Source organism: Alosa sapidissima, chromosome 12 (genome assembly GCF_018492685.1).
Source record: "Alosa sapidissima isolate fAloSap1 chromosome 12, fAloSap1.pri, whole genome shotgun sequence".
Taxonomy (NCBI): domain Eukaryota; kingdom Metazoa; phylum Chordata; class Actinopteri; order Clupeiformes; family Clupeidae; genus Alosa; species Alosa sapidissima.
In genome coordinates, this window is record NC_055968.1 from 1,677,943 (window position 1) to 1,700,577 (window position 22,635).

Consider the following 22,635-nt stretch of genomic DNA (forward strand, 5'->3'; position numbering starts at 1 on the left):
ATGGCCTCACAGCAAGCCAGCCCATTTCCTCACCTCATATGTAGTGAATAGGAGAGTGCAGTCACCACTCCTGGGCTAAAACTCTGGCCTACAGGGTACCATACAGTGCAACCGGAAAGTTTTCAGACCCTTTCAAGTTTTCCACATTTTGTTATGTTTCAGACTCATCTTAAAATGGATTCAATTATTTTTTTTCCTTATCAATCTACACACAATACTCCAACACTCCACAAAAAGCAGGTGTTTGAAGTGTTTTATAAATGTATAAAAAATAAATGAAATCTTTAATTTACATAAGTATTCAGACCCTTTGCTATGATGCTTGTAATTGAGTTCTGGTGCATCCTACTTCTATCAATGGTCCTTGTGATGCTTCTACAACTTGATTGGAGTCCACCTGTGCCTAAATTAATTCACTGGACATTATTAGAAGAGGCACACATCTCTTTATATAAGGTCTCAAAAATTGATGGTGTATGTCAGAGTGAAAACCAAGCCACGAGGTGGAAAGAATTGTCTGTAGGCCTGCGAGACAGGGTTGTGTGAAGACACAGATCTGGGGAAGGATACAATAACCCTTCTGCAGCATTGAATGTGTCCAAGAGCATGATAGCCTCCATCATTCTCAAATGGAAAAGTTTGGAACAACCAACAGTCTTCCTAGATCTGGCCGCTCAGCCAAACTGAGTAATCCAGGATGAAGGGCCTTGGTCAGACAGGTAACCAAGGACCCAATGGTCACTATAAATGAGATCCTTTGAGAAGATGAGAGAAACGTAAAGAAGGACAACCATCAATGCAGCACTCCACCAATCAGGCCTTTAAGGGCAGAGTGGCTAGATGGAAGCCATTTTTTGCTGGGAGTTTGCCAAAAAGCACCTGAACGACTCTCAGACCATGAGAAGTAAAATCATCAGCTGCACTGATGATTAGATGTCCTGCTCACTCACACATCACTTTTAAGAGACGTCAGTTACTGATGATGTGAGTTACTGATGACCTCTTAGAATAAACTGACCATTGTTACAGAGACTACAAAATTAAGGACTAAGATCAATCATCAAACCATTATTGTGCATAATAATGCACAGTAAGCAACATATAGGCCTAACCAGTACAGTTATTTAATGTATACACAATAGGCATAAGCCTAGGCAAGGACCGAGGAGAGAGTATGTATGCAAATAGTATACTAATCTGCACCCATTGCAGGATCCTTCAAGGCTGCTTTTTCAAGGAAGTTACGTCATCGAATTTCGTCGAAGCACTGTTCCTATAGACCTCTGAAGTTCTTTTATTAGGTAGCAATACAGTGCTTAGCCTGTAGTGAACATGCAGTGTATATCTTTTTTATGAGCTTATTTCTTAACTCAATTGGGAATAGACCAGGATGAAATTCTTAGGGCAGAAATGCAGCCTCACAGAAATAATGTCAGACAGAGTCTGTATAACCTTTTCCCAGTAGCAAACTGATTTTGTCTAGCTTTTAAATTAGCTTGAGACCATGCACTTTGCCCAAATTACGCCACATTGTGTGCACGTAAATGAATAAGAATAATTCATATTCAAGTGGCCTATGAGTCCAGACCTAAATCCCATTGAACACCTCAAGGAAGAGCTGAAACATGTAATCTGCAGAAGACATCCTTGAAACCAGAGACGATTGAAACAGTTTGCTTTAGAAGAGTGGGCAAAACTACCTGTTGACAGATATGAAAAGTCAAAGTTTTTTTCATTTGTTTTATTAAATAAATATTTGGTTAAATGAAGAGTTAAAATCAAAGTGTACTTGGCACTAAACATAGAATAAACAATGATGAATGCAAATTAGTTTCAAATTATTTCAAAAATTGACAACTGTATTTAGGTCCAAATGATGATACAAATGACACTTTTTTTTTAAAAGGCTGGCTACAAGCATCAGATGTAGCCATTTTGTGGCTGTTGATTCACATATCTCATTGGAGCAGGAAGTTATTAGCACTGGTGTTTTTGGCTTTGACATCACAGAGGAGGAGGTAGAGCTTCTCAGACATTGCAACCTTTAAGCAATACAAAAGGCAACATGTAAGAAGCAAACAATTTACAAAATGATGTATTTGAAAGACAAATACATGCTAAGTGTCTGTTGACTGTGTGTGGATTTGTGCTTCACACTTACAGTATATGTGTCTGGCTGTTGGAGGCATTTGTATCTTGGGTGTAGAGAGTGAATGCAGATTTGTGCTCTGGCTTTGCTTTCTGCCACAGAACTGAGAGGTAGGGTGAGCTGCAGAAAAAAAAGATACAAACAGAAACACATTTAACATTGAAAAGCATTAACAATGTTTAAACCAAGCATTTTTAATGCTTGGATGTTAATTTTCTGGTGTAAGTTTGTTGTTACTTACACTTTTGTGTCACTTAAAGGTACAATATGTAGGGATGTTTATTAGCAAAGAGTACATATAGTATTCATAAATCTGTGTGGATCAGTGTGTAATTACCTCAACTAAACAAATCAAGCTTAAAATGAGTCCTTTACATTTACATAGAGCAAGGAAGCGACATCATAGTCTCCCAAATTGCACAACCATATTGATGCAGTGGCCAAAAATAGACACACTCTGCTTTGCCTTCTGAATTCACATTCTAGTGGCAGCATGGCCAGGAGATGGAAAAAAATAAACTAAATAAATTATCGTTGCCTGCTGTATTGGTAGGCTACTCATGGTAATTGCTAGTTCAGGCTAACAAGTTTGAGAATAAGGATTGTGTGAAATGGAAGACTGAATGTTACACATATAATTTACCACAAGAGAAGGTACAGTAAGGGAGCATTAATCTTCATTGCCATGGAAGACAAAATCGTGACCGCAGAAACCATGGACAGGCTACACAGTGACATTTCTGAGATGGAGATATCAGTTGAACAATAAAATGTGGCTATCAGTCCGTTAAGCAAATTTGTCTTGATAAGATGTCTTAAAATAAGTCAAACTCTTGTTAAATTAAGCCAAATCATGTGGCTTTACTGACTAGTAACTACACTGGCCTTCAAAAAGTAAAATGTCAAAATTTAGGGAAAGCTCGATATTAGAGCTTTCATTTCGTACCTGGCCCTTGGAGAAAACATTCTGCCGCAACTTTATCACTTGACCAGGTGTAACACAATATGGTGTGTTCCCATGTCCTAACAAATGGCATTGCATTGACACACCAGCTACAGGGGGAGGCTCCTCTGACAGGCATAACAGATCCAAAAATGGATGGCCTGGATAAGGAAACAGTTCAACAGACAGACAGGGAAAAGCAAAGTATGGAGAAATAAAAGAACAAAAATATCAGGTGTCAGCTAGCATATCAACAAGTAAGCTAACCCACAACACTGCACCTACGTTTTTCACACTTTTATTCTTACATTTTTTTTAAGTATATTTTTTGGGCTTTTTGCCTTTATTTGTATAAAACAGTGAAGGGTGAGACAGGAAGTAAGTGGGAGAGAGAGATGGGAATGACCGCAGGTTGGATTCGAACCTGGGTCCCCGTGGGCACTTGGACCCGTTTATGGTATGAGCGCTGTAGCCTGTTGTGCCACAGTGCCCCCCTTATTCTTACATTTTACACTTAAAAAACAAAATGTTATATTATTTCTTCTATTTCTGTTTTGGATAAGATCAAGTGAGTATGTGTATGATTAATTAGCTTACCATTTATTTATATGGACAATTTATTCAACAATCATTTGAACAATCACTTGTTACACTGCAAAAACTGAATTCTAACCAAGTGTTATTGATCTTATATTAAGATTAAAAAATCTAATTTTAAATCTAAAATCTAGTTTTTAGTATGAAAAGACTTACTTAGAGCCCTCTCAAAAGATCATTTTGACTTCATTTAAGAAGACTTTAACTTATTTTAAGGAGTCTTATCAAGACAAATTTGCTCAATGCACTGGCAGACAAATTTGCTTGTTTTTAGGACAAATTTGCTTAACGCACTGGCAGACAAATTTGCTTGTTTTCAAGATAAGATGTCTTAAAATAAGTGAATTATTTTTTAAATTAAGTCAAATGATTTCACAAGAAAGTGCTTGGTAAGTCTGTTTATACTGAAAACAATACCAACTAGTTTTTCTTATCTTGATATAAGATTAATAACACTTGGTTAGATTTTGTTAGATAAGCAGTTTTTGCAGTGTACTATGCAGAATATAGCATTATAATAAAGTGTGTTTACAAAACATTTACAAGGTATTACTAAATGGTTATTAGCTATTAGATAACAATAGTAGATTTCATAAAAATAGTTCTAGACACATATTGCATGCCATGTTTAATTCATGCATAAAACACACGTTTATTTATGGTAAGCCCACAACCAATATAAATGTCAAAAATCCCATATAAACTTCTAAACATATAAAAGGTTATGTTTTAGGCTAAAACATTTTTTGTCACATACAGCAAACATTTCCTCAATCAGCTAGCTGCCTGTCCCCTGAGCACACTGTAAAAAAAAATGCGGTCTCTGTAGACAGCCCAGTCTCTGCAAACGGCAACAAAAACAAACTCATGCAACCTGCACCATAACATGAAACATAACAGTGTTCCAACCAATAACCAACGAGATTAGGAGAGTTTCAATTGCACGGGAGGGAGGGGGAAGGAGTAGCAAGCTAGCTCTCCGTTTTGTTTGAACTTCAACAGAAGTGACGTTGCCCAACATCACTTATAGCACCTTTTATAGCACCATTTATTATTTAGAAATAATAAATGGTGTATAAGGAACTGAGATGATTAACATATTTATTACACTTTTCTTATCAGTTTTTAATCGGTTTTGCAGTAATTATATCTCAGATATTGAGTGTAATTGTAACTCATACTTGTGAAGGAGACATTATCTGGAGTCTGGTCAGATTTTAACAATTTAAAACAGATTAACATAGTACACTGCATAACCTACTTATCTAACCAAGTGTTATTAATTTTATATTAAGATCAAAATATAGTTGGTATTGTTTTTAAGAAAAAACAGACTTTTACCTATCGTAAAACCATCAATTACCAACCATTTCGTTCGAAAATTCTAAAACAACAATGTTTTTTAATACTTCAAAATAACATTTGATAAATGAACCTTACATTTTTCAGTAGTTGTTGGTGTGTAGATTTGAACAAAATCTAGTTTGGTTCTTATCGGGGCTTTTACTGCCTGAAATATCCGATTTTGTTTACCACGCTCAGAGTTTAGTGCTGGGCTGTTGGGTGCCTATTTCCAACCTTTCTCAGGGCACAACAACAATTAGACCGAGAATTCTCATCGCAAATCAAAATTCCACTCGAGCTCCAAGCGGATTTGTACACGCAGCCTTACAGCACTGTTTTACAGCTCTTCGAGTCACGCTAAAATGTAATTCTTGGTACATAGCTAATTTAGATACACTTATGGTGTGGGTGCTTGCGTTTCTTTAGGAATCCGCCGTCTTGGTTTGTATAGAAATGAATATTAAGTGACACATACACATAAGAGTTCGGAAATATATGATGGTTGGCAGAGGTGGAAAGTAACAAAATACATTTACTCACGTTACTGTATTGAATAGTTTTTCTGTGTATTTTGTATTTTTTAAGTAGTTTATAAAATTGGTATTTTAAATTTTACTTGATTACATTTTGAGTGAAGTATTGTACTTCGCTACATCAAAAATCCCATCCGTTACTTGAGTAAAAAAAAAAAGTTAAGACTAACGAAAACAGAAAGGGAGAGAAAAAAAATCGCGCCCTACAACAGGACATGAATCAAGCTGGCGCCATGCAGTCTTTCTGAAAGTGATGGAGATGGAGCTGGATCACGAGATGCCTCAGATTACATGTGTAGCCTAACCTATGAAAGTGTACAGTATTTTCCGCTATTTCAATGGGTTGTCTCAGTTCGTTTTAGCACTAATGATTGCGGAGATAGCCTAAGCAAACACCATGGGATTTCGTGTTTTGACGTTTGTGCTCACCTTTCTTTGGAAAGAAGTTTATTAGTTGTTTCCCCTCATTTTGATGTCTATTTTTCCTGTTTCGGCCTTTGTTTTTGGTAACCTTGGCTTTCTTGGAGAAAGACATTGCACCAGCAGCACAACAATTAGCGGTCCACTACTAGCGATGCTCAACTAAATAAACAAAAGATAGACTATCGTGCAGGCGGACTAAACCATTTAGCTCTTTAGCAAGGGAGTGAGAGTGACCCTAGACAGTTTTCACTATGTTTTGTATACAAAATCCATTCAGTCCTGTCATTTTGACATTTAATTTGGAAGTTAAAATATTCAGGTAAAATAAATATATGGTGGAAATAAGTATTGAACACTTAATTTTTTTTCAGTAATTAGCCTGAACTTCATAGGGTTAGGGTTAGTGAGTCTATTCAAATTTTTCACCACATATTATATTAACACATATAAAAAATCCAAACATAACAGTTATGTGTAATAAAGTGGAATGACACAGGAAAAAAGTATTGAATGTGCCTACTGAAATTCTTCAATACTTGGTGGAAAAGCCTTTGTTTGTAATGACAGCTTCAAGACATTTCCTGTATGACAAAACTTATTAGTCGCAGTATCAGGTGTGATTTTGGCCCATTGTTCTAAACAGATTCCAGGGGTCCCTCTTGTGAATCCTGATCTTTAGTTACTTCCAGAACTGTTTAATTTAATTTAATTGAATTGGCTGCCTTCAAGTCTTTCTGGAGCTTTCTCAGAGTGGTCCTTGGCCCTTGGAATTGACTATCTTTCGGACTCCCTGGTCAGAAATATTGCGAGGAGATCCTGTGCATGGCCGGTTGATGATGCAGTGATATTCCTTCCACTTGCAGATAATGGCTCCCATGCTGCTTACTAGAAGATTCTGAAGTTTTGAAATGCATCTGTAACCAGTTTCATTGACATGTTTTGCAACAATAAGGTTGCAAAGGTCTTGGGAGAGCTTTTTGCTTTTATCCATCATGAAATGTTTCTTGTGTGACACCTTGGTAATGAAAAACCTTTTTATAGCCCATTAATATGTAGGCTACTAACCAAGCTTATATTAATTTGCACAGATAGAAAGGATAACTACTCTCTAACTACTTACAGATTTCAGCTCGTTCCTTCCCTTTCCTTGCCTTAGTGCTTTTTCTTAGCGTGTTCAATACTTTTTCCCTGTGTTATTCCACTTCATTACACATGACTCTACTTATGGAGTTGTTTGGATTTTTTATGTGTGGATTACCTAAGTTATTGCTAATGCCTGGTGAAAATTTTGTGCCCCCCGTATTCCACTTTTCAAGGGCCCTCTCCTCCATTGGGGCCCTATATTTCCCACTTTCCCCAGTCTGACGCCCTTTAATGTGCTGAACCTTCTGCTCGTTTCCAAATCTAAAAAAACTCTCTGCAACTCAACATTGCCTGCCTGCCTCAGCTGCCTGTGAGAGGCATTTCAGTTGTGCTGGATTACTGTTCACTGCAAAGCGATCAAGGATGAGTGCAACTAACTTTGAAAATCAACTACTGCTCAAACTTAAAGGAGAACCCTTTCACATTTTTTCACATAGATCACCATTTCTCAACGTCACGGAGTACTGTCGGTATGAACAAAACTGAAACAATCGGTTTTACCTAGCTCGAGTTGCTCCAGCTACAGCGCTACACACTGGGAGCATGAACATTGCTGCCTTAGCTGCTGGCTGCAGCAACTCGAGCTAGGACCAAAGTCCTTTTAGGCAAGTCCCTCCACTCGGCAGGCCATATTGCAACGCTTTTTGGGCACTTATCGTGCATCTATTTCAGCAGAAATGCATGTACGTAAGGCTTCACGACACCAATCTTGCTCCAGCGGCAAGATCACAACAGATGATTGGCACGATGTCTTCACAGCACACCACATGATTGGCTCAATGTATTTTACAACACACCACATGATTGGCTCAATGTATTCACATGTCGACGTTTTGCCGTGGAAGGGTTGTGATATGTGTAGACAACTGCCATATTGGCGTTACAAACTAACCCCATGCATTACTATGGAGGATTTTTTGAGTGCTATATCATCCTCATTAGAAAGTCTCTGGTAAAACTGGTTGTTCTGGTACCCGCCCCCCCCCCCCCCCAAAAAAAAGTAACTAAGTAACTTTTACTTAAAGTACATTTTAAATGAACTACTTTTTACTTTTACTTGAGTACAGTTTCAGATTGGTATTTTAACTTGTACTTGAGTAATATTTAATCAAAGTATTGGTACTTTTACTTGAGTACAATATTTTCATACTTTTTCCACCTCTGATGGTTGGTAAAAGGTGACGTTCCTATAGCGCTCTCTTGTCAAATCATTTGACTTAATTTAATGAAAGTTTGACCCATTTTAAGACATCTTATCATGAAAACCATAAAATTTTGCTGCCAATGCATTAAGCAAATCTGTCTTGATAAGACACTTTGAAAATAAGTCAAAATTATCTTAAGAGAGAGCCCTAGGTAATAGTGTTAATTTTGTCACCTATTTTTAATTTAGTCTTAGTCTTGTGACGAAATGTCCTTTTTAGTCTTTGTCATATTTAGTCATTCAAATATCATTTTTGTTAGTCAAGTTTTAGTCGACTAAAAGTCTCGTCATTTTAGTCTAGTTTTAGTCATAAGAAAACTAAAGGTATCTTAGTCTTAGTCAGTTTTAGTCAACACATTTTAGTCTTTTTTTATAACAAATTATTTCTGATTACCATTTCAGTCAAATAGTGTTTCACACATCTCAATTTTCCAACAATATTGTGTGTCCACAGGGCTACTCGTCTGTTATAATTACTCATTCTGATTTTTTGTCAGTCAGTATGTTTACATGCACAGGTAAGTCGACCTACAGTTATAGCTCGGCTGGGATTTGACCATAGACAGTAAAAGATTTGACTGGACCACTGTCATATTCGTAGACCAGTGTTTCTCAAAGTGTGGTCCGGGAATCACTGGTGGTCCGCAAGCTATCTCAAGTGGTCTGTGAGCAGACGTGGTAAAATATAATATAGATGAGTTGTTTGCAATATTGAACCAACTTGTATGTAAAAACAGTTCTGCAACACTGTCTATGTAAGATATGCCAGTTTAAATCATACAGTATGAATCCACACAATAAGCAAAGTGCAAAGACAATAAGCAAGGTGGTTCAGTGAGTAGGCCTATAGTGTAGACTAATTATAGGCTACTGTTGAAGTAGGCCTAGGTCTAATCTTTTTTTTTTTTTAGCTAGGGTTAGTTAAGTGGTCCTGAAACTGAAAAAGTTTGAGAAACACTGTCATAGACCAAAGTATTAATGTTTTACTCCGCCTCGCTAGATGGCGATATGCGCCCAAACACAACACATTCCCCAAACAGACTCTCCATCTTAGCCATAGCTAACTTGCTAGCGAACTTTCCATATTAGCTTACTTGCTAGCAAACTTTGAATCATCAGTCTAACTAGTTAAATAGTTAACATTACATGATGAACATTTTCGTATGGACATTCTGGTGGATGTTAATTTGTATGAGAGAAGCTTCAACTTCTGGGTATGTAGCATTGTGGCATAAAGCTTAGGTAGTTAGTTGGTAACTCTGGCAGAAATCTCCAGTGTTCTTGTTCCATGTAGTTTCGTGTTGCAGCCACAGGGTTGCAGCAACAGCACGTAGACTAGCCTACAGGAAAGCTGTTGCGTATGAACTCATTCGGAATATTTTGAAAACGTAACAGCTAGATATTTGTCTTCTCATTTTGTAGACGAAAATGAAGAGAGATTTTATCTTAGTTCTTATTTCATGCAAAACATTTTAGTCTCGTCTTTTTTCGTCAACAATAATTCATCTTAAGATAGTCTTAGTCAGTGTTTCAGGACATTACTGCCGTCTCGTCATCGTCTCGTCTTAGTCATGGAAAAAAAGGTCGTTGACGAACATATTTCCTCTCGTCTCATCTGACGAAATTAACACTACTAGGTAAGTGTCTTTATACTAAAAGTCATCAACTGACTATAGGAAAGGAGCTTCTATGTTGCCACTGGCGACTGTACCTCCACGCATACACCCCTAACCTGTCCCCCAAGGATCGCATAGCATAGTTAACATTGCCATCATAGTTAACCCTTTAGTCGCCAGGGTTTAAAAAAAAAAAATTGGATTTTTACATCAAAATTTCAAAAGGCCATGGCTTGCAAGTGGTCAGAGATAAAGTCCTACTGTAAATGTGAAAATCATTGAGTATGAACAGAAGTTTATGAAGGGGGTAAATTTACTCATCTAATTTGCATATTATGACATCACTGGATGGGAACCACCGTGAATTATGCACATTTCAGTAAATACTAGATGTTGAACAAATTTGAGCAGTTTTACTTTCTTTTTTTTTGTCATTTCACCCACATAACAAATTAACAAGAAATCAGTCACATGTAAACCAACAATCACAAACCCTATGCTACTATACAATAAAGTAGCCTGGTCAAATCAGTACCCATCGCGGGTGACTTTGTAGTTCTTCAGAGCCCTATTTTTACAACCCCTGCTGTCTATACCACGTCACTTACGGACACTATCAAGCATGGCATGCTTAGTGGACACTGTCGCAAAGACGCATCCTCCATTCACAGACGCACCGTGACTATCAGTCAATAGACGATCTATCATATTCTCCAAAAGGCAGATATTCTCCTTCAGAATCAGAATAGGTGAATAACAGATCCAAGACTTCATCACACGTGATTTTTTTTTCAAAATTTGGTGTATTTCTGCTTCAATTTGTGCAAAACTATGGCCCGCATCGCTTCCGCGTTATGGAGGAAATGCACGTCTTCTTCGTGTGTTTCTCACGTGCTTCCTGAAAACTTAAAAAAAAGGTTGAGCTTGAATTGAAGCTCTGGGTGTCTGCCAACTAGTGGTAAAGAGTACAAATGAGATTTTACACTGTACTCGGGTGTATCGTCTGTTTTATTCAGTAATGACGCTTCTCGCAATATTGCGACATGGGCGGTTAGAGGGTTAACATTGTTAGCATAGTTAACATAACTACTAGCAAACATTAGCTAAGTTAGCTGAGTAACATGGTTAGCATAGCTGCTAGCAAACATTAGCTGAGTTAGCCAAGGAACATGGTTAATATAGTTAGCATTGCTACCATAGTTAGCATTGTTAGCATACCAACATAACTGCTAGCAAACATTTAGTTTAATAACATGGTTAGCATAGTTAACATTGTTAGCATAACTACTAGAAAATATTAGCTAAGTTAATAAGTAATACTGTTAGCAAAGTTAACTTGTTTATATTGTTAACATAGTTAGCTAATTAACACATCATGCACTGGTAATTCCTTGGAATTGCATTTCTAGTTCTTATTATAGTGCATGAAAATGCACTGTACTGTTATCCGAAGTCTTCTTATTACAGTGCATGAAGCTTCTACTTTAAACGGTTGAAGCTGCATTAGCTGCGTTAGAATATAAGAAAAAGAAGAAGATACACTGTACTGCAGTTCTCCCTAGGCTTCTTCTTCTGATCATGGCCACCTGCAGCAACTGCCACTCTCAAGCTTTAAGCATACAATCTGGCTCTCTTAACATTGCAGATCCTGTTTCACTGCTTCCTATGCCCATAACTGTGTCAAAATAGTCATCACTACAAAAATTCACTTTTAGGTAATTTAACAATTTAAACTACTCAGCTATTTAAAGGAGAATTCCGGTGTGATATTGACCTAAAGTGTATTGAAACATGATACCGAGTGTGAACGTATGTCTCATAGCCCATCTCGGCTTGTCCCCTGCACTCCAAAATCTGGCGCTAGTTAGCCGATGCTACCAACAGCTTTTTCAATAGTGGTGCTTCGGCATCGGTCTAGCCATGCAAATAAATCACTGTTTTACACCCATTTTACGAGGCTCAATGTATCTCCACACTTCATTGGTAGACTTCCGAGGGCCCTGACATTTAAAACGAGACATTAAGAACTTTGAAAAAGCACTGGTAGTTTACTTACAAGACGATTTATACAGAGAGTATCTTCACGAAGTTTAGCGTTTGCAGCCATCTTGAATTTAGTCACGATAAGTCGAGCGACGAGTAAGAATGAACAGGCATGATAAGGGATCAGATTCCAAAAATAATTCAGTGGAAATGCATGGATTCCAGTTTCTTCCAGTAGCAGCAACTGGAATCCATGCATTTCCACTGAATTATTTTTGGCTTTTTCAAAGTTCTCAATGTCTCGTTTTAAATGTCAGGGCCCTCGGAAGTCTACCAATGAAGTGTGGAGATACATTGAGCCTCGTAAATGGGTGTAAAACAGTGATTTATTTGCATGGCTAGCCCGATGCTGAAGCACCACTATTGAAAAAGCTGTTGGTAGCATCGGCTAACTAGCGCCAGACTTTGGAGTGCAGGGGACAAGCCGAGATGGGCTATGAGACATACGTTCACACTCGGTATCATGTTTCAATACACTTTAGGTCAATATCACTCCGGAATTCTCCTTTAAGTGTTCAGCCATTCCAACTGTCAGTTATCATACACTATGCCTCCAGCCAACTATTTTAAACCACCACCTACCTAGCAACCAGCATAGAAACCACCATAACTACCCTAGCAACAGCCAAGCAACAACTTCAATTACCTAGCAACAGCCTAGCAACCATGTCAAATACCCTAGCAACAGCCTAGCAACCACTTATAGTTACAACCTAGCAACCAATGAGATTAACCTAGCAACCAACATTGCAACCACCACAACTAACCTAGCAACAGCCTAGCAGCCTAGCTAAGTAACATTGTTACAGTTAGCATTGTTAGCATAACTGCAAGCAAACATTAGCTGAGTTAACTAAGTAACATGGTTAGCATAGTTAACATCATTGACATTGCTAACATAATTAGCATTATTTACATAATATCTAGCAAACATAAGCTAAGTTAGCTAAATAAGATGTTAACATTATAAGCATTGCTAAAATTGTTAGCATAATTGCTAGCAAACATTAGCTAAGTCACATGGTTAATATAGTAGTTAACATTGTTAGCATGCTAACAAACATTAGCTAAGTTAGCTAAGTACCATGGCTAATATATTTAACATTGCTAGCATTGTTAACATAACTATTATCAAACATAAGTATAAGTATAAGTATATATACTATTTTGATCCTGTGAGGGAAATTTGGTCTCTGCATTTATCCCAATCCCAGTGAAACACACACAGCACACAGTGTACACACAGTGAGGTGAAGCACACACTAATCCCGGCACAGTGAGCTGCCTGCATCAACAGCGGCGCTCGGGGAGCAGTGAGGGGTCAGTGAGGGGTGCCTTGCTCAAGGGCACTTCAGCCTACTAGTCGGGGTTCGAACAGACAACCCTCCAGTTACAGGTCCAAAGTGCTAACCAGTAGGCCACGGCTGCCCTTAGCTTAGTTATCTGTTTTAACTGGCATGTTTTTACATCATATGTTTTGCATTTTCATGGACTGGTAATTCCTTGGAATTGCATTTCTAGTTATTCTTCTTACCTTTTTGTGGACTTAATTCAGCCCAAACTGCTTAACATACAAACTTGGTTGAGACACTGTTCCGTAGATCTTCCAGGTTTTACCGGCCTGTCTTTTTTATTTTTGAGAAGTTTATAGTTTTTGAGATATTTGCCATTAAAAAGTGTATTTTTTCCCCATAGACTTGAATAGAGGCTGTGGCATCATAATAGAGCCAGCTGCGCTCATTAAGTAGTTCCAGGAGTTGTTCCCGGGCTAATCAGAACACTGGCACAGGTGCCACCTGTGAGGAATCCAACTGTCTCAGCTTCTAAGCATACAATCTGGTTCTCCCTGAACTACACATCCTATTGAAGTGTTTCCTGTGTGTCAAAATAAAACACCCAGCCATATCTCTTGCTTTCAGCATTATATCTCCAGAACGGCTTGACGCACATGCTTCAAATTTTGTATGAGTGTTTGTATGGACTGATGTTGGACATCAAAAGTCAACTGTCAAGGTCAAAAACTTGAGTGTGAGTGTGATATGTCAAGAACGCCTTGTCACACAAGATTCAAATTTGGTTACTCCTAAAGCATATCCTAGAAATCTAGATGCACCCTAGCAGCAGCAAATGTACAGTAATTTGCTGCCAGGGTAATCAATCAACTCAAAAGCACCTTTGTAGGCATCACATTTACCCTACCAACCAGCTGGCAGCTAGCTCAATAGCCAGCAAATTGCATCCCCTCGTGTAATTCCTCGGAATTGCATTGCTAGTTTTTTGTTAATATCTCAAAAAGTATAAGTTTAAAAAATCTGAAGTCATAGCAACCTGGTCCATTGGAAGACCTACGTTACAAAGTTTGAATGAAGGTTCTAAGTTAAACGCTTCAAGAGAAATAGAGTACGGAAAAAGTGGTCAGCGGAATAATAAGATGAAGAAGCCTAGGAAGAACAGTACAGTGCATTTTCATGCACTGTAATAAGAAATAGTAACCTAGGAAATTTAATTGAAATTCTGACAAAAACAACAGAACATATCACTCCTATACTTAAATCCCTTCCAGTTATGTATAGAATTGATTTTAAAGTACTGCTGCTTGTCTGTTACTCTTTGAATGAGTTGTGACCAATATACCTCCTGGACATGCTACAACCAACCTCTTAGATCACAGGAGAAGCACCTGTTGAGAACAGCCCTGGTCAGAACAAAACATTTTGAAGCAGCATTCAGCTACAAAGTGTTTTGGAATGAACTCCCCGACGAAATTAAATATGCCACCAACTGCCACCATTTTTAAACCATGACACAAAACTAAACTATTCACAGTTGTTTTCTCATAGAGTATTTATTTATCTATTTGTTTATTTATTTTCATTTCATCTGGCTGTACTTTCTGTTTTATGACTTTTTATTATGTATTTTTATGACTTTTAATGATCCTTTTTACTCTACATTACTGTTTCATTTTATTGTTCCAGCTGTTGACTCTTCTATATACATTTTTTAATTTCTAATTCTTTTTATTTGCTTGACTGATTTTTTGAATTTTATGAATTGTCTAGCTGTGTTTTTACTTATTTGTTACTTCTCTGTCTCCGATGGTGTATAGCACACTGAATTGCTTTAGTGCCCAAAATGTGTTATATAAATATAACTGCCTTGCCTGCCTAAAGAACCATTTGTGTATGATGTTGCTATCTGGTGGTGACCATAAAATAAATGCATTGCAATGTTTCAAAGTTAGCTAGCTGACTTTGCTAGCAGGTTAATTTACGCATTGAACATGTCACCTACCAATGGGGGGGGGGGGCAATGCATTTTATTTTGTTATTTCACGTAGATATGGTTTTCTTTCGTTAGTTAGGCTACATGCAGCTGCATAAAACTCACATAGCCTCTCCTTGCCCCGCTCTCACACACACACAACGGAGACTCCCCTCCGTGGCCTAGGCTAGCCTTATAAGCGGTCGCTCCGGCTCATGGCTGCCACGAACGCAAAGGCTGAATTGTTGTATAGCCTAACGATGCTTATTTGTACTGATTTGTTTGGGGGGGGGATTCTACTAAGTAAGGTCCAGTGCGCTTACATGCGCTGTAAATTCAATAGCCTGCAACAGGCACTCTCCCGCTCACGCTACACTGTTGCGTTTTAAAAGCGAAACTGATGCCACAGCTGGTCTGGGTTTGCTGAAGTAACCTAGGCTACAGGCTGCATTTATTACAGAAAATCAAGCGACATAGCAAGTAGGCCTAGTCTACACTATTTGGAGACAGGAGCATAGGTGTGACAACAGCTGTCACTAGTTCACATCGTCGTAGGCTGTGCTGATGCACAGACTAAACGGTAAAAAGTTATGATGCCATATTCTGGAAGCCTCTACCCTTTTGGATGTGTTAGAGCTGTAGGTGCACTTGGTTGTTAGCGATTGATGCTTTTTCAAATGAAATGCGTTTGTTAGGCTAGCCGATTGTCAAAATAGGGAAATTAAACTGCGTACATTACAGAAACAATCTTAAATCGCGGAGATAACATTCGTTAGACAGGCAAAGTTATCAGCAGCAACATGCATAAGAGCCTTAATAATGTACAGTAAGAACACAGCTGGGTCTCGGAGACACTAGGCCTACTCGCGGTCACGGTTAACATTAGGCTATAGGCTATTAATTCATCAACTGCACCCCCCCCCCCCCCGAATAAAAAAAAAGTGTGCCCCCCTTGCTGCCCCCCTGAGAAATTTGACAGGAGCCACCACAAGTTTTAAGAAAATGTATAATTTGTGGGCAAGTAGTAATGTTAAATAACCCTACTGGATTAATACAATTCTGTAAAATTGAAGCCCTGCAAATATGCACATCGACTCACCCTCAGTGTCCAACAGTCTGTAAACATTTTTGCTGCCAGGGAGAGTGGTCTTTTCAGGGTCTTCAGTAAACTTGATCTTGGGTTGACCACTTACCTCTACCAGCTGAGAAAAAATTAAAAGATAAGCATGAGTGGTTATTAGCGTGACTATCTGTCCCACTTTAGGTTGTACTGTACACCCTTTTGAGCCGTTGTCCCATGCCCCGCATATTGAGACAATGTCCTGCATTTTTGACTGCATCCAGAATACTACAGTAACGAGTAAACCCCCTTTCGAGCCCCCAATACCATTAGCAATACCATGAAATATAACTAAGTGCTCTGTAAAGTCTAATGCTGGAAGTAAAGCATTGACAAAAAGAATAGAAGAGGGAAAAGGAAACAAATAGTGGTGAGAACTGGGAATCCCTTATCTTATGTTGACCAGTAAGATGACCAGTGGTTTTATTCTTCCTTCCAGATTGTTTATTGTACAGTCAGCGATCCAGTATTTTTTCTAATTGTGCATTATGTGTAGCTAACTTGGCTGGTCAGTAATAGTGTTTGCGTTCTGGCTGTTGTCAGTAGCTTAGCTTCTACAGTATATAGGTACTGTTTTAAAGAATGTATGTGTAATTAGGAAGTAGGTTTGTTCTGGTCTATCAGCATATACAGTTTGAATAAGATGTCAAGGATGTGGATTAAGAATGGAACAGATATTAGAAAATAGGTTTATTGTTGAATGTGAACTATAGTAGCATTGTTCTAGGACATGAAATTAAGACTATTTTCAAAGCTAGCTCTTTTCTCTGAAGGACATTTGCTTATAGTCCATGATTCAGTCAGCTGATTTTGGCTGATTGGTACCATTTTAAAGTACCAAACTTTATTGTCTTTTTCTGATTGCTATATGTGTCAAAACTGCATGATAAACATCTGAGACTCACAGCTAAAGCTTAGTCGAGCACTCAAGTTCAGATTCAAGATTACTTCATTACATTTCTTAATACTTTTACAGTACAAGAGATAAAAATACTTGTCAACATTGCAGCAATAAAGAATAATTCCACTAACCACTCGGTGAGTTGCACAGTTTTGAAAACGAACGTTAAGGGTTGTTTTAGGACATGTTTGAGTAGCCTACAGTATGCCTGTTGGCAGCCACTCTGAGCAGTCAAAGGCGATTCAAAACGAGCCAGAAAAGTCGATACAGGACCAATCATCAAAATTTCGGTGTCCACCACTCTAGTTCATCCAAAACAAACCAGAAAAGGGACTCAAAGTGCTAAAAACCGGAATTTTCCTTTAAGTTAATGTGCTCACATGAACGGTCATTGACTAAGCTTTCCAACGATATGCATATCGAGGGTATTGCAAAAAGTATCTCTAAGATAACCGCATCCAAAGTTGGCATGGGTCTCCCGTCACGATACACCAGAAGAAGAGAAAATCACCTTTTTAAGTAAATTGTAACGTGCGATAGTGTGTTATTATTAGACTTACGGTAGCATGACTTTGAAGCGGATGACTATGTCCAGTTTTATCAACCGAGTGAGTGTCTTTTTCTGCCCCCTAGTTAATACCAGGGACGGTCATATGGTGTCACTATAGAATATAATTAATGTATTTCGGGGGAAGTAAGGGGAGAAGAAGTTCTATGTACAGATTGTGTAGGCTATAGGCCCACTTTTGAAAAGTGCTACTGCTACGTCAATGGAAAACTTATTCTGGTCCGTAAAATGACGCCAGGATATTTCTAAAAGTTCGTGCTTTTGACCGTTCGTGCCCTGAAAGGCAAGTCTTTCACATTCATATTCGGTTACATCTGGCAAGAAGGGTAGAGAGCTTAAACATTGAGTAACGAGTAGCCTAATGAGTAGGCTACATTTTAGCTCTGCCGTAAAACCTTATAGCGGCGTGGACAAATGGAATGACTGCTAATGTGTTTAATCTTCACCTAAATAAAAAGTCAGGGTTTAACAGTCAAAATGTATTTATTATTTTTCGTGAAATTTGTCCACAATATGAAAGTGTAGACTGTATTAGAGCCCAACCGATTTATCGGCGGGCTGATATTATCGGCCGATATTAGGCATTTTCCAAACTATCGGTATCGGCATTTATAATGGCCGATAAATGAATATTTTAAAAATAAAATAAAAACGGACAAAACACCCTTCAACCATGTCATGAGTGTTGGCGTTGTATAGTTTTGTACAGTCGGGCAGAGAGAACCAGTTATCCGCGAGTGAGATCATCAGTGAAGTGTGTTCATGGTGATTTGGTCACGAGACATACATTGCTTGAAATAACAATTAAAAGAACATCCCCATCAGTTCTCTTAACTCAAATAAGCATGACAAAATTCTTGAAAACAATGTCCAGTTTTGCTGCTGTTAAATAAGTCGAGTGAAGCGGAATTAGCTAGTAATTACGTTACGTTGTTACAGTGTAGTTGATTGTCTGTCCTTTTAACTTTTGACAATGTGACTGAAGATGTATTTCTTTAATAGCGTGAGACGTATCATCTCTCCCCGGCCTGTTATTTTGAAAGCGTATGTTTTACAATTTGCAGTATGACGTTATCCATTGCTAAATTAGGGCTCATCATAGACTAGCTAACCACAAATATCAGTGGAAGACCGCTAACGTTAACATTAATGAGATTGGAAACCACAACGAACTTATTCTGCCTAAATAAAGTAATGATTTATAACTAGTGTCTGTAGTTACAGTCCCTGCATTGTAAAATGTAAGTTAGACGTGCGAGGAGTGAACATTTAGACATAGAGAAAAAGTATCAAACGTAGCTTGTGCATAAAAGTTAGCTTTTCTTTTACACGTGTGAGAAATCCAATGACGCCAAGTGCGTTTCAGACTGTCGTTCAGCTGCAGCATTAACGAGTTACATAATGGATTTAGATCACTAAATAGTAGGTTTTAGAAGGCAGGCAGCAACTGATGATTGAAAATGGTTTGATGTAGCTTGATGGAAATAATTTTAAAAGTGCAGGTAAAGGGATAAGCAAGCTGACATTGTAATTATAAGGTAGCTTATAAGGCAATAGGGACTAATTATTACACACGCACACTCAAACATTTAAGAGTGACCTTTATCTTGTTTAATGATAATACAAATGATGATGATAGTAATAATGTCATCATTATTTTTTGTAATTATTAAGTCTTAGTTCAAAGTTATATTTATGAAGCTTACTAAGTCTTTTAATACTGGTAACTTTGATTTGGTTGTTATTATGTTTTTGTTCAAAAGACTAAGTTTCTATTTTTATACATTTTATTTATTAGAACTTTAATATATTTCGATGTTCCTCTGTTCCACTGTGACAATATTATTTAAAAATAAACAAGTTTGTTTTTGAAATGCATCATCATATTATTTTAGTCAATACTCATAAATAACTAATGTTAAGGAAATCTGTTAATGTTTTGTTGCGCGTTTCAAAAAAAAAAAAAAAAAAAATTATAATAATTATATATATATATATATATATATATATATATATATATATATATATATATATATATATATATATATATCGGCCGATATATCCGAATATCGGATTTTTAAATCAACAAATATTTGTATCGGTATCAGCCTTCAAAATCCTTTATCGGTCGGGCTCTAGACTGTATACTGTCAAATTATGCAAAAACGTGAAATTCAACATTTTAACTCGTACGTTTGTTTATCGTGGATTTCCTCAAAATAGCAGTGTGTGCAAGACGACTGGTTTCGCCTTGCAGGGTCACATTTACGATTTACATGTACATGCATGACACACAAGAGAAATAGCCCTCCTCTTGGCTCATCTATTATTAGCTCACATAAGGAGAAATAGGTGAGAAATTATTTATTTCTTGTGAGACAAGACATTTTCCTTGGGTAGCCATGGCCAGCATAATACCATACAGACACACACCTTATACACACATCCAAGGGATGGCTGATGGGTGCAGGTAACCAGATGAGTTCCAACGCCCATCATATCAATCTCACTCTTCTAAAAAGAAATAATGCACACAATCAGTGGAAGGTTAATTATGCCTGCAATACATGGTGGACAGTTCCATAGCCTGCACATTGCTATAAGTGCAATAATTGATATCAACCTGGTACACTGTATCCATATTTCAGTCGAAAAGCTTCAACATTACCTTTAGGATAAAGGGCCCTATCATGACAGTCAAAAGCGCATCGTCACTCATCAAAAGCTTATTCATGGATCTCACCTAGTGTTCATGGGCTTCGGAAAAACCTTTTTCCAAGTGGAAACATCATCATTCCGCGTCATTCACGTCACGTTGTGTGAGTCAGAGGTCGGAAACTGGGGCTAGATTTTGCTAACAGAGTTGCCCTGTTAGGGGCTCATCATCACTTTTGTCGTCACGTTGTAGTTCGTTTGTAGTTCGTTTGTAGTCCATGTGGCCTTTCATGTCCAATAGTTTTAATGTAAACTTGGGAATTTGCCGTTTTTGGCGCATATTCTTTGTTGAACCCTTTCCAGGCATAAAAAAAAAAATTCTTGGGTTCTGGTTTCCGACCGACCCTGTCAATTTATGTGCGACCCAAATTTATTTTATGAGCTTGGGGAAGAAATAACACTAAATAGTCTAGGCTACATTAAATAAATCCACAAATAAAAGGCGAACTATAAGTACATTAATTACCCCTTGCATTATGTATAGGGATGAGTGTATTCTCTCTTTTACAAAGTAGCCTATGCACAGCTGTTCACAAAGACGATTGTTTTCGTCACTTACCAAGACACTCGCAATTTTGTCCAAACACCGCAACTTTTTTGCAAATTTGACCAATCATCGTAGTTTCACCGTGAAATTTCACCTACCACAACAGTCCCTCGCGCAGAATATTGAGCCAGATGCCACACTTACTTACCAAAGACTGCCCTAACGTGTTCGTTCCTTTGCAGTTTTGATGACAATAAATAGAAGGCTATACGTTAATGATCTGCTTACTTACTTGCATCTCTCAACCTGGTGTTGCTAACCTACCTATGAAAGTAAGTTAATTAAGGCCTACTTGGTTTACTGACATTTGAGTAGGCTATGCAACCCATCGGCAAACGTTTACCTGGATATGTCCTTTTAGCTTATGTCATGTTTGCTAGCTTGTGGGCTTAGTTTGAGTAGTGCTACCAAAATCATAGAAATGAATAAAATTGCAAGACATTTACCTCTTCTAAGATCCAAGAATGATTTCATTCGAGTTGTTTTTTTAACATTTTATTTAACAGTTCATTTATTTTTAGAAGACATTCCCAATTGCATCCACATATCGTAATGCACTATGCAAAAAGTGATTTACACTCGTAGCCGAACACAGTGAGATGCAAGCTTTCCAATCCACTCAGAAATGTAATTAGGCTACTCTCACGTCCTTAAAGGGGTAGGCAGTCAATTAGACGTACACCACCAATGTAATGACATTAAAGAGAAGTGTAGTCAAATAGTTTAAATCAATATGAAATTACTAGATACTTACTTGGCTATTAGTAATTATGCAGGCCACAGACTATGCATTATTACAGTGCATGAAAATGCACTGTACTGTTATTCCAACTTTTGTTATTACAGTGCATGAAAATGCACTGTACTGTTCTTCCTAGGCTTCTTCTTATTAATATTCTTATTACAGTGCATGAAAATGCACTGTACTGTTATTCCAAGGCATTTTATTAGAGTGCATGGAAATGCACTCTATTGTTATCCGATTTCTTCTTATTACAGTGCATGAAAATGCACTGTACTGTTCTTCCAAGGCAACAACATCAACAACTTCTTATTATTATTCCGCTTACCACTTTTTCCGTACGCAATTTCTCTTGAACAGTTTAACTTAGAAACTTCGTTCAAACTTTGTAACGTAGGTCTTCAAACGGACCAAGCTGCAGATGTCTTTTCAACTTTTATACTTTTTAAACTATTAAAAGAAAAACTTTTTAAAAATCCCCATAGACTTAACATTGCCGATTGTGACATCATAATACGGCCGTTAAGCAATTAGAATCCTATGGCAGGTGTTTGGGCCACCTGGACCAACTGCCAGTCTCAGGCTTTAAGCATACAAACTGGCCCTATTAAGACTACACATCCTGTTCAACTGCTTCCTCTGCCAAAAACTGTTTCAAAATAAAAGTCCTCACTACAATATTTCACTGTTAAACAATGTAACCCTTTAAACTACTGAACTTTTTAACTGTTCAGCCATTGTAACTGTTACTTGTCATCAACTATGACTCCGACCCACTGTAGC

The 22,635-nt window shown here is 37.7% G+C and overlaps 1 protein-coding gene across 4 annotated transcripts in view; it reads right to left on the minus strand.

Moving 5' to 3' along the window:
• Positions 1 to 1,740: 1,740 nt before the first annotated feature.
• The window catches only part of naprt (nicotinate phosphoribosyltransferase), an 83,451-nt gene continuing 62,556 nt past the window's right edge, over positions 1,741 to 22,635 (minus strand). For 3 of the 4 annotated variants that reach the window (XM_042056179.1, XM_042056178.1, XM_042056177.1), the window contains exons 9-13: positions 20,282 to 20,362; positions 16,359 to 16,461; positions 3,096 to 3,253; positions 2,162 to 2,269; positions 1,741 to 2,042 (exon numbers count right to left, since the gene is read on the minus strand). In XM_042056179.1, the coding sequence (XP_041912113.1) occupies positions 1,959 to 2,042; positions 2,162 to 2,269; positions 3,096 to 3,253; positions 16,359 to 16,461; positions 20,282 to 20,362 (534 nt within the window). In that variant the 3' untranslated portion in view covers positions 1,741 to 1,958. The remainder of the gene's footprint in view (positions 2,043 to 2,161; positions 2,270 to 3,095; positions 3,254 to 16,358; positions 16,462 to 20,281; positions 20,363 to 22,635) is intronic. The other variant, XM_042056180.1, reaches the window with a different exon arrangement.